This window comes from Hypanus sabinus, chromosome 3, assembly GCF_030144855.1.
Source record: "Hypanus sabinus isolate sHypSab1 chromosome 3, sHypSab1.hap1, whole genome shotgun sequence".
In the NCBI taxonomy this organism is placed as follows: Eukaryota; Metazoa; Chordata; class Chondrichthyes; order Myliobatiformes; family Dasyatidae; genus Hypanus; species Hypanus sabinus.
The window spans coordinates 38,591,515-38,604,741 of record NC_082708.1 but is presented as its reverse complement, the minus strand read 5'-3'; the positions used below and the strand labels follow the sequence as shown (position 1 = coordinate 38,604,741).

Genomic DNA, 13,227 nt, shown 5'->3' with positions numbered 1-13,227 from the left:
GGATAGAGAAACAGTGAACATTTCACATGAGACCCATTCGGTAAAAGAGGTCCTAGAACAAAGTTCTTTCTATAGATGTTGCCTGACTTGCGAGGTGTTTTCATATTTTCTGGGGTTTTTTTTGAAGATTTCCAGCTTTGTAGTTTTTGATACTCATTTTATAATGTTTTTTCAAGCCTGATATTGGCCCATAATATTTAGTTTTTGGTGCAATTCAAAAATAGCTAATTTCTGGTCGACAAGTCACACAGATCTGTAAAGGACATGAAGTTTGGTACACTTACAAGGAAGTGCTCATATATTATCGCATTCTCCTACATTTCAGGAAAAGATAGAAATCTGCCAATATAACCCCTGTGAAAGAAATTTTTAATCAGCTTAGGTATAGCCTTTATGCTTTTACTAACTTGTACTATAATAGCATTGTTTAGGTTTATTCAGAGATAACAAAACTAATTTGATAATGGAATTGCAATTAAAGAATATAATTGATAGAGTTGTAAGCATAAGCACTATTGAAGTTCATGCTCTCTAATATGAACATTATGTTATCACATCAATTTCATTCATAGCACTGACTTGTGATATGTAAATAGTTTTATAGGCAACAAGAATTCCTTTATTAGGAATACTATTGTACTTTTTATCTTTTAAATCTAAAGAATGCCAATGATAAAATCAGTTGAATTTCAAAATCACTTGAACCCTAAATGTGTTGTTAGGGTTTGTGAATTTAATCCCATTGTATAAAAATAGTGTGTAGAAGGTAGGCGTAATCAAAGTTTCAAGCCTTGGAATATAAAAATTATAAATCATGGAATATACAGGATTGGAGAACTATACACAAAGAAAATTCTTTTTGATTTCAGGGAATTGTGCTAATTTCTCCTGTTGTATGTTCAGTGACATCTAGTTACATTTCTAAACATGCAGTAGAACACCATTCTATGCATTGCATTCTGCTTTTAAAACTTGCCCGTGAGGATAACAGTAGGACAACATTTTGGAAGTTGAGTATATTGCATTGTAGCTAGTTCATCGTACACCTACTGCTGAGTCCAGAAAAAAAATCTCAGTGCTGCTGATTATTTTAGCTTTTCTCCAGCTTTTCTTTCAATATTGTACTCAGCTTTCAGAACTGTAAACTTAACATAATAAAAAAGTTGACAAGTGAAAATTGAAACAGAAAAGACATTTCTTTACAAAAATGTTAAGAATAGAAAACAACCCAGATTTTCTTCTGGGATTGCTTATTGCTTCTTAAGGAGGACATCCAAAAGCAATCCAATTTGAGGTTAAGTCCAGAGCAGTTTTATTTCAGTATAATGCATAATCAGGGGTCAGAGTTTAATGCTGCAAGGACGTTAATCGTAAGCACAACTGAAAGTAAAGTCAGATGCATAACATCTGCAATAATATTCACAATCCAATTAGGAAGAATGTGCAAAATCAGAGTAATCTGGTTACAGAACGAGCTGCAAATGAAGTGAGGACTTTAACAATGGAAAATTACTGCACATAGAGGAAAATGCTAAATAAATTAACTGAAGATCAAAAGCTAAGTGTTCATTTTATTTATTTATTCTTAAAGCAAGACACCAGTTGGCTTAATATATAACTGGCTCTAAAAATTTTAAAAAGCATTTAATAATAAGAATAATAGGCAGATACTAAATATCTGTGTGGTCAGGGTTCACATGTAGACTGTCTTGAAAGGAACAGCATATCTTTATCTCTAAAAGCATTGCAACATAGAACATTACAGCACAGTATAGGCCCTTCTGTCCATGATGTTGTGCCAATCTTTCAACTGACTCTTAAGATCAATCTAACCCCTCTCTTTTACATGGCCCTCCAATTTTCTATCACCCATGTGCCTACCTAAGGGTTTCTATCATATTTACCTCCACCACCAGCCCTGGCAGCTAGCTACCCACTTGCTTACTGTCCGTTATTCCACTGGGGTTTAGGGCAGCAATGAAAGTCCTCCATCTCTGGCAGTGTTATGGGCTTCCTTCATCATGTCAGTAGCTTCCTCGTGGTTTTTGCCGTCAGTCATGCAAACTCCCGGGTGGAGACTCATGAATACTGTCACACTCAGATGCAGAAGGATTTTACATTGTTCTTTCTGTAACTCTTTTGCTTTACCAGTCAGAATTATTAGCCCTGAGTCGAACCCCTGTTCTTGGAGGATCGATGGACCACTCTTAGTCTGGCCTCTACCCTTTGACCTATTTAGAGTGAATCACCCTGCCAACAGCCAAAGCATAAAGCCTTGAATCTAGCCAAGGTTGTGGTGCTCTTGGAGAGGGCACCTACTACTCTCTGTACAAAGAGATAAACTTACTTCGCATATCTCCTTTGAACTTGCCTGCTCTCACCTTGACTGTACGCCCTCTAGAATTAGACATTTTCACCCCAGGAAAGATACACCCATGGTCTATCTATGCCACTCCTTGTCTTATAAACCTCTATCAGGACTGTCTTCGGACTTCACTGTGCCAGAGAAAGCAGTCCAAGTCTGACCAGATTCTCCTTATAGCACATGACCTCCAATCCAGGCAGCAGTCTGGGAAAGCTCCTCTGCCAAGTCTCAACACCTTTACCGTAATGGGGCAGCTAGCACTGAATGTAGTCCTGCAGATGTGGTCTAACTGGAGTTTTATAATGCTGCGTTACTGACTCTTGAAATCAATGCTTCGACTAATAAAGGAGAACATGCCATATGCCTCTTTGCCTCCCTATCTCCTGTTCAGGCATTTTCAGAGAGCTATGGACTTGGACCCCAAGATCACTCTGTACATCAACACTGATGAAGGTGTTGCTGTTAACACTGTACCTTTGGAGATCCTGATGATCCTCTCGGCAGTTTTTACTGTCCTCTGCAGGGTCTTGCAGTCCTAACCCTAATACAACTTCTGTTTCACACAGTGATGCAGCCAAACTGGATACTCTCGATGGTGCTGCTGTAGAAAGTTGTTAGGATGGGGTCAGGGAGCCTTGCATGCCTAATTCTCTTCAGAAAGTGCAGGCACTGCTGTGCATCCTTGACTAGTGAGAAGGTGTCGTGAGTCCAGGTTAGTTGGTCCATTATGTGCACAAAAGGAACTTGGTACTCTCTACTCTGTCCATGGCAGAGGCATTGATGTGCAGTGGAGAGTGGTTGACCTGTTCCTTCCTGAAGTCCACAATCACCTCCTTTGTTCAAGTTGAGACTCGCACCATTTTACAAGCTTCTGTACCTCCTCTCTGTATGCCAGCTCATCATTGCCTAAGAGAGAGACGTATGTGTGTGTGTGTGTGTGTGTGTAAATAAAACAAACAGACACTTTTTCCCAGTGAAACTTTTGCTGCCTCACTTACAATGACATTTATTTTGTATTTGGTTTTTTTTTAACAGCTAGGCACTTAGCGCTCATTTCTTCAGTAAATCTACTCCTATAAATAGACTTGACCACGTTCATCGCTGAAAACAATGACTCACGTGAATGTTCATGGAGGTACATTCATCCACTATTTACTGTTACTATCACTGAATATCCAGTTTCAGACAGTAAATCATCAAAGCAGAATTAAGCCATTTACCCCATCGATTCTGTGCCATAAACAAAGGAAAATGAGTTTGTTCACTCACAAAGCGAATAAGAAAAATATAAGCTGTCTGAAACCAATGTCATCTGGCCCAATCATTTACTAAGCAAATACAGATGTGTAAACGAGGTCTGCGAGGATTTCAAAACATGTCATCCAATGTCAAATCTTCTCGCAACTGTCTAGCCAGTGTAAACATCTCACTGCTCCCAGGTTGTGAAAAATCAGTTGATGCTTCATTTGGCAGTAAAGATTATCATTATCTATTTTTTTTTGTAGGTGAGATTTAACAAATTGAGAGGTAGCACAACATGCCACGTGCCCTCAAAATTTTTTCATGTGCCATCTTGGGCACATATGCCATAGGTTCACCACCCCTGATAGTTTCCAGAATTATCCCTTTTTCCCTTTTTGAATAAAGGAATTACATTAGCTGCTCACCTGTGGCAAGAATAGGGAGGGTACACAGATCGTGGTTAATAATACTTTATTGTCACCAAACAATTGATACTAGAGCGTACAATCATCACAGTGATATTTGTTTCTGCGCTTTGTGCTCCCTGAAATGCAAATCGAAGTAAATATAATAAAAATTTAAATTTAAAATCATAATTAGAAAATAGAAAAGGGAAGGTAAGGTAGTGCAAGTCAGGTCCAGATATTTGGAAGGTACGGCCCAGATCCGGGTCAGGATCTGTTCAGCAGTCTTATCACAGTTGGAAAGAAGCTGTTCCCAAATCTGGCCATATGTATCTTCATGCTCCTGAAACTTCTCCCAGAGGAAAGAGGGACAAAAAGTGTGTTGGCTGGGTGGGTTGTGTCCTTGATTATCCTGGCAGCACTGCTCCGACAGCGTGCGGTGTAAAGTGAGTCCAAGGATGGAAGATTGGTTTGTGTGATGTGCTGGGCTCTGTTCACGATCTTCTGCAGCTTCTTCCGGTCTTGGACAGGACAACTTCCATACCAGGTTGTGATGCACCGTAGAAGAATGTTTTCTACAGTGCACCTATAAAAATTAGTGAGGGTTTTAGGGGACAGGCCAAATTTCTTCGGCTTTCTCAGGAAGTAAAGGCGCTGGTGGGCCTTCTTGGCAGTGGACTCTGCTTGGTTAGACCAAGTCAGGTCATTTGTGATATTCACCCCGAGGAAATTAAAGCTTTTGACCTGTTCCACCTGCGCACCACTGATGTAGATAGGGTCATGCGGTCCGCTACTCCTTCTGAAGTCAACAACCAATTCCTTCGTCTTGCTGACGTTGAAAGATAGGTTATTGTCTTCGCACCATGCCACCAGGTTTTTAATTTCCTCTCTGTACTCAGACTCATCATTACCCAAGATACGGCCTACAATTGTGGTGTCATCAGCAAACTTATATATTGAGTTCGATGGAAACTTGGCTACACAATCATGGGTGTACAGTGAGTACAGCAGGGGGCTGAGTACACAGTCTTGTGGGCACCGGTGCTCAGAGTGATTGTAGAGGAGAGCTTGTTCCCTATCTTTACAGCCTGGGTCCTGTCTGTGAGGAAGTTGGAAGATCCAGCTGCAGATCTGAGTACTAAGACCCAGGTTCCGGAGCTTAGGAATCAGTTTATTTGGAATGATGGTATTAAAAGCAGAGCTGTAGTCGATGAAAAGGAGCCTTACATATGCATGTTTATTCTCCAGGTGTTCTAAGGAGGAATGTAGTGCCAGAGAGATGGCATCTGCTGTTGACCTGTTGCTCTGGTAGGCAAATTGCAAAGTGTAGAGGTTGACCGGTAGGTTATGGTTGATATGTGCCATAACCAATCGCTGGAAGCACTTCATAGTAATTGAAGTTAGAGCCATAGGTCAATAGTGATTCAGGTATGCCACCTTGCTTTTCTTCAGCACTGGGATTATCGTTGCCTTCTTAAAACAGAGGGGATCTTAGACTGAAGCAGGGAGCAGTTGAAGATGTCAGCAAACATTCCAGCTAGCTCGCTTACAAAGGCCCGGAGAACCCATCCCGGGACGCCATCTGGGCCAGTCACCTTCCTTGGATTTATCTTCAGGAACGTTCTTCTAACGTCTTCCTCGGTGTTGATGAATCTTGATGCCACCAGGTCCGATTCATCCAGAGGGGGCGGGACACTACTCTTCTGTTCGAATCTTGTGTAGAATACGTTAAGTTCGTCAGGAAGAGAAGCGCTACAGTTATTGATATTCCCAGCCTTTTCTTTGCGCCCAGTGATCTCATTTAGACCCTGCCATAGTCTACTGGCATCCCTCTGGTTAGCCTGGGCTTCCAACTTGGCTTGATATTGCCTCTTGGCGCCCTTAATGGCTTTCCAGAATTCACGCCTGGTTTCCATGTAGCGACTGGTATCTCCGGACCTAAAAGCCACAGCTCTAGCCTTCAAAAGGGACTGGACCTCAGAATTCATCCATGGTTTCCGGTTAGGGAATACCTGGATCATCTTGTGAGACACACAGTCCTCTGTACATTTCCAGATAAAGTCTGTGACAGCTGAGGCATACTCATTGAGGTTAGCTGCCCAGTCCTTAAATACTAACCAGTCCACCGATTCAAAGCAGTCACGGAGGACCTCATTCGTTTCCTCTGTCCAATGCGACACCACTTTTGACACCGTGACCTCCTGCTTCAGTTTCTGTTTGTAAGCCGGGAGGAGGAGTATGGCCTGATGGTCTGATTTTCGGAAGCGAGGTCGTTGGATGGAACGGTAGGCATCATTGACTGCTGTGTAGCAGCAATCAAGTATATTTAAGCCTCTAGTGGAGCAGGAGACTTGTTAGTATAACTTTGACAGGGCTTTTCTGAGGTTGGCCTGGTTAAAGTCCCTGGCTGTAATGAGCAAAGCCTCCGGATACCTGGTCTCAAGTTCACTGATGTTGGCATACAGTGTATTCACAGCACACTCCATGTCCACCTGGGGGGGTGGGGGTGGAATGTAGAACGCTGTCAGTATGACCGAGGTGAATTCCCATGGCAGATAATAGGGACGACACTTCACCGACAGATGCTCCAGGTCCGGACTGCAGGAGCTTGTCAGTGCCACTGTGTCCGACCACCACGCAGTGTTGATCAGTAGGCAGACTCCACCTCCCTTCGTCTTGCCCGAAGACGCCATGTGGTCCATCCGATGGATCAAAAATCCCTCTGGTCAGATGGCGCAGTCGGGGGTGGCAGGGGAGAGCCAGGTCTCTGTGAAACAGAATACACAGCAGTTCTGCATCTTCCTGCAGTAGGTGAGTCTCCCTTTAAGATCATCCACCTTGTTCTCTATGGTTTGCACATTAGCTCATAGGATGGTGGGCAGAGGGATCCTAAAGCCCCTCCGCTTCAATCTGACCAGCAGCCCAGCTCTTTTCCCACACTTCCTCGGTAAATAGTGCATCTTTCCAGGTTTCCATCGATGCAGTGTGTTGTTGGCAGCTGTTTGAGGTTGGTGGACACGTCCCACGTGGATCGATTGGTGTGTTGCGTTGTCGAGTACTCCAGGTCAGGCTGAATGATGGGGGAGGCTCCGCTAACACTTCCAACTGTCGGGGGCCCGGACTGTCAATTGGGTCGGGCCCCGAAGCTGACACTTAATCCCAGAGGGCCGGGCTGCTGGCTGAAACAAGTCCGTGAACTGTGTCACAGTTGCGGAGGCGTCCACTTCAGCCGAGCCCGGGGCTCGATTTCCAAGGTCGGCAACGGAGGCCTCACTTCCGGCAGCTGTGGATGGCCACCAACAGGGCTCGACGGTGGTCACTCTGGGGAAGCGTCTGGGGTACCTTGAGGTCTCCAACATCACTTCTGTGTGGTTGTCTGCTTTGGAGAAGTGCTGGTCGGAATGGGCCGCGTCTCCAGGCACTCCGACACGGTAGCAGGCCGCGGGTCTCCGGGAACTTGGTGGGCCTTGGACCTGGCCTCGATGATCGGGTCCAGGAGTTGAAGCAATTCTGGTGCGTCGATGATCTCCAGCTGGGTCTGTAACTTCGCCAGGGTGTTGTAGATCTTGCTAAATGTAGCAAATTGGGAGTTTGGAAGGGTTTCTCAGGTATAGGATAGTGTAGAGGGCAGTTTGCTCGGGAGAACACGTGCAGAGTCGCCAGTTACCGGCTCCATCTTGGTGTATATCCACAGGCCCTGTAAACATCCACCTTAAAATTCTTTACCAACACTACTTCCTCCTTTTTCTCAAAGTGCCCTAGCACACTCCCAAGTACTCAGCTAGCAACTTGTCTGCATTCTGCTCTTTCAAGCATGTGTTCTCTCTTTTATCCCTGCGGGGCCCTACCCTGTCCCTAGTTATTCTCTTGTTCTTGATATATGTGTAGAATGCTTCGGGATATTCTTTAATCCTATTTGACAAAGACTTTTCATGGCCCCTCCTGGCTCTCCTAATTCCCTTCCCGATTTTTATTCTAGTTTCTTTATGCAGCACAGAAACAAGTCTATGTCAACCGTTTTGTCGATCTACTCTAATGTCATTTTCCTGCAAGAGGTCCATATCCTTCAATGCCTCACCTATTGAAGTGCCTTTCCATGTGCCCCTTAAATGTAAAGGTATCCGATTTCACCACCTCTGGCAGCACATTTACATTTCAAATATCTTTTCGTGTAAAAATGAACCCTCAGATTCCCTTTGAAACTCCTGCCTGTCAGCTTAAACATGTGCACTGATATTCCTTACATGTGGAAAAGTAAATCAGCATGTCAGCCCTAAATACACCTCTTGTAATGGTATATTTATCAGATCTTCCCCTCAGCCTCCTTCATTACAGGGAAAACAAGCCCTGCTGGTCCAATCTCTCCCCATAACTGAAGCCCTCCGATCCAGGCAATATCCTGGCAAATCTCTTCTGCAGTCTCTCCATGGCAACTACAGAACATCTTTCCTATAGCACGGCAACCAGAACATCAGGCAACGCCCCAAGAAATTGTTTACCCAAACTGTTTGAATTACTATTCAGTAGCACATTGTTACCTCTTGTTATCTTTTGTTATTTCATGTAATGGATACACTTGAAAAGCCTCATTGTCATAAAGATATAGCACAGAAATGGCCTCAGCCTGCTGAGCCCCCTCCATCAGTCACACACCCATTTTTATACTAATCCTACCCTTGCACATTTTAAGTAGCCTCCTTACTTCATGCCTTTTATGTTTTTAATGATCTGTGATAAACTGTATCTTATTAAGGCAACTATTAAATAGAGAATTTCTTTTAACCCCTCATACAACTGAACCCCATTCGTACTCTAAATGTGCAATAAATCTCCTCCCATTCTCCATTGCTTATAATGACCTTTTAATAGCTCTTGGAATTAAAGGTAATGCAGTGAAGAAGTTTGAATATACCTCAATTGGGCTAACAAGATCTGAGGGTATGATTTCCCCCACCCCAGTAAGTTATAATCAATCAGCTTTTTTATTGATGTATTTTAGAATCTGCAGAACACAGAAACATTTCAACTTATGAACAGATTTTAAACATGAAACACCATGGTACTGTTAAATTGTTCTGCAAAACTAGTTTGATGCTTAAAATTACACAAACATATTATTTTGCTGTTCTCAGTTATACCTCGATTTCTTTTTGTTCTTGCACAGAATTGTCTTTAGCCGAGAAGCAGTAAAGCAATTACTTCAAAGTGGATGCAGTTGTTACAGTAATGATGCACCTGATGATATGGTTCTAGGGATGTGTTTCAACAGCCTTGGTATCCCAGTAACACACAGTCCACTTTTCCATCAGGTAATCCTGTCCTTACAATCTGTGCTTTTCCATTAAAAATATGGTCTGAATTGGAAGTAACATTGGTTAATTAAGAGACAACAAGACAAAGGAGCAGAATTTGCAAATAAAATTGAGGCTAATTGATTGTATTAAAAATGTTTGTGGCTGTGGGCATTAGGGGATTGATGCATGTCCAAAAAAAGAATGAATCTTTAACATTTCAAAAAAAATAGTATGGATAGAACACTGGGCTGGGAGACTCATTTTGATGTTTATTTTCAAGTAAGAAATTATCTTAATTTAAGTTATAGATGGATTATATTTAGATCCAGATTGACCTTGTGTGTATTTCAAGCGAGTTACTTTTATTTCACTGTTTTAATATGCTTTCAATTAGACTCTGGAAAATTAAAAATTTCCTTGTTTATAACGAAATGTTGATGACCTTGGTGTTTCATACGATATTAATGGATTACCTTTAAGCACTACAGCAGTGTACAGTGAATTTGGAAATAATACTGCCATGATTACTGTTGCTAAGAGGATTTTTTTCAAAAATAAATCTTAATGCTTCGTGTTCCTTGATGTACTGATATATTTTTTCCCCATAATTTTGGCACTCGTTTACTGGAAAAAGTTGCCTAAATTTGGATTGTTTTCACAATTTTATACTTTATTTCTTAATATTTAATGTAAAAGATATCCTGGATCTGAAATTCTTGAAATCTGTGCAGATCTTAAGACTTAAAATTTCATCATCTTGCTCCTTTTTCCAGATGGAAAATTCTGAAAATAGACAGTCAGCTTAGTCAGAATGTATACTTGTACTTTCTATCAAATCTTCTCCATTTGTATAAATAATTTATCCATCATGAGTGTCTTAAGATTGTTGTCACAGTTGAGCTGAAAGTTATGTGCTCTTTCTTTATGGTGTATCCATCAAATAATGGTGAATACATTAGTCTTTTTTGCAAGTGGAGCCAATACAATAACTTTCACAGTAATTCCTAGGGCATCCAGCAGTACTACATTTCCATTGGACAATTGAATGATTAATGTTCCAGGGCTTCAATGTTTTAGAAAAGATAGAAAATAAAGTGGGAGTTAGGGGTGGTGAGGGATATGCACTTTTAATCATGGATAATATCACAGTTACACTCGGAATTAATAATACCGAGAACTCATCCACAGGGTCTAAACGGGCAGAACTCAACATACAATCACTCTGATGGAATTATACTACAGACCTCCTTCCCTTTCCCCAACCCACACACAATAACACAATAGCCACCAGGACATTGATGTGCAGAAAAATTAGGGAAAAGTTAAAATATGGGTGATTTCAACTCCCTAATATAGACTGGGACCTCCTTAATGCGAGAGGTTTAGATGGGGCAGGATTTAATTGATGCATCCAGCATTATGCCTTAAATCAGTATGTAATAGTCCAACAAGAGGAGGGGGTCATATCGCATCTGGTGTTGGGCAATGAGCCTTGACAAGTGACTGATCTTTCTGTGGTAGAACAGTTAGGGAACAGTGATCACAGCTCCTTAATTTTTAACGTAACTATAGATCAGAATAAGCATGGACCTTGTAGGAGAATATTAAATTGAAGCAAGGCAAATTATGAAAATAGAGGGAGGTAATTAGGAATAGCTGTTTTTGGACAAGTCCACATCTAACATTTGGAAAGTGTTCAAAGACAAACACAGAGTACATATGTTCCAGTAAGCAGGAAGGACAAGGATAGCAGGGGATATGGTCATTATACAGGCAGAAGGAATTATTTGCTAGTTTAATCAGTTTAACACAACATCGTGGCAGATCAGCTAGCTCCTCTGCTCTACTGTACTATGTTCTATTGTCAAATTATGGACTTCCAAGGGTAGAGTCAAGATTGGCTGCTTTTGGGGAAAATGGTCCACAGGTCACTGAATGCTGGAAATATTAAACTATCCGTACTGGACTGGAGCATGGAACACAAGGCAGAAGGATCCCCACGTACATCATTTCCACAAGTATTGAATCGACTGACAGCAGAAGAGTGTAAAGTCCCAATGGAGACGTGAAGTTTCTCAGATCTCTGTTTCTCTGTTCTTTTTTCTCAAGAAAATATTCCTCCTCTTTGTACAGCTTACTGGCATGTCTCAGTTACATCATTGAATATGCAAATAATTCTTACAAATTTCTGGTTTTCAAGCTTTTGTTCCATTTCTGTTTTAACATTTCAAAGGATGAATGTAAGTTAATTTGCTAAGTATTTATTTTAAGCATGTAGAGTCTTGGTCCGAAGCCTGGTAAAGAAACAAACTGCTGAATGTTTTTATTGATGAGCAATTTCCAATTAAGTAGTAGGTGCACAACTGATTAGCAAATCAGAGGAAGATTTTTCAAGATTTAATAATGATTTAATTTCCCCCTGCTTTAGTGCAGCTATCATTGCACCATAGACCAATGTGGGTGTTAACAAGGTTCCATAAGCTGCAATACATACAGGTTCTTTGTTGACATTTGAAAGATGAATGTTGTACAGAATACTTAAACTTTTTTATAAATACTGCCATGAATATTTACAAAACACTGAATGGGATAACTTGATCCACCACTTATGCTGGCAGCTCATTCCATATCCTCATGACCCTCTGAGTGAAGAAGGTCCCCTAAGCTTTTCACCTTTCAACCTTAACCTAAGACATATGGTTGGAGTCCCACGCAACCTCAGTGGAAAATGGCTGTTCGCATTTACCCTATCTATACTCCTCACGATTTTGATCCTCACGATACCTCTATCAAACCTTTGAAATTGCCTCCTCTCACGTTAACTGCATGCCCTCTGATATTAGACATTTCAACACCAAGGTCCATAGAGTTGAATATTTTATAAAATCCTCATGACTAAAATAAATGGGAAAATGTCAGATTTGTGTAGGAAATAATTTATATCTTTTATTATTTTCTAGGCTCGGCCAACGGACTATCCAAAAGACTATCTTAAACACCAGGTTCCAATTTCATTCCATAAACATTGGAATATTGATCCTGTTGAAGTCTATTTGACTTGGTTGGCAAATGAGAATGATCTCAATTCACACCAAATAACAAAGAAACCTAAGAAGGAAAGGGAAGATTTATAAATGCCTTTTAAATACCTCCCTTAATCTTCACTAAGAATTGAATGCTTGATGCATTTTGATTGTCAAAATATCTTCTAGAATGTACTTTAATATTTTTTCCTTTATTCTTTTATATTACTTAGTTAAATGTTGACTTGTGTTAGTAATTTTCTTGGTCAGCATTTAAAATGATAAATCTGAAAAGATGTGTGGAAAATATGCTTTTCTGATAACGTTCAAAGAGTATGTCTACTTTTGTAAAATAAAGTTCTATCTATATATATTTTGCTGTACAGAATTCAAATTCTTCCCATTGTTGGACACCGGGATCAATACAATTACCTTGGAGGCTAATTTTATCCTATCACCTCTAGCAGGATTAATTGCCACACTATGTGATTGCATTTACAAAATAGAATAGAACAGCAAAGGAATTATTTCCATTAGTGGGGGAGTCTAGAACCAGAGGGCACAGCCTCACAATACAAGGGCATCACATTAAAACAGAGATGAGGATTTTCCTTAGCCAGAGGGTCATAAATCTGTGCAATTTATTGCCACGGACAGCTATAGAGGCCAAGTCATTTGGTATACATAAAGCAGAGGTTCATTGGTTCCAGATTAGTAAGGATATCAAAGATTATGGAGAGAAGGCAGGAGAGTGGGGTTGAAAGGGATAATAAATCAGCCATGATAAAGTGGCAGAGCAGACTCAATGGGATGAAGGGTCTAATACTGCTTTAATGCCTATGGTCTTATGGAGCAGGCTCTTTGGCCCTTAATGTTATGCTGAGATTTGTCCAAAGTCA

The 13,227-nt window shown here is 41.0% G+C and overlaps 1 protein-coding gene across 2 annotated transcripts in view; it reads left to right on the top strand.

Moving 5' to 3' along the window:
- Window positions 1-12,716, top strand: part of b3glcta (beta 3-glucosyltransferase a) — a 190,201-nt gene extending 177,485 nt beyond the window's left edge. Inside the window, exons 14-15 of one of the 2 annotated variants that reach the window (XM_059964118.1) lie at window positions 9,176-9,320; window positions 12,266-12,716. In XM_059964118.1, coding sequence (XP_059820101.1) covers window positions 9,176-9,320; window positions 12,266-12,439 — 319 coding nt within the window. In that variant the 3' untranslated portion in view covers window positions 12,440-12,716. The remainder of the gene's footprint in view (window positions 1-9,175; window positions 9,321-12,265) is intronic. The other variant, XM_059964117.1, reaches the window with a different exon arrangement.
- The last annotated feature ends 511 nt before the right edge of the window (window positions 12,717-13,227 follow it).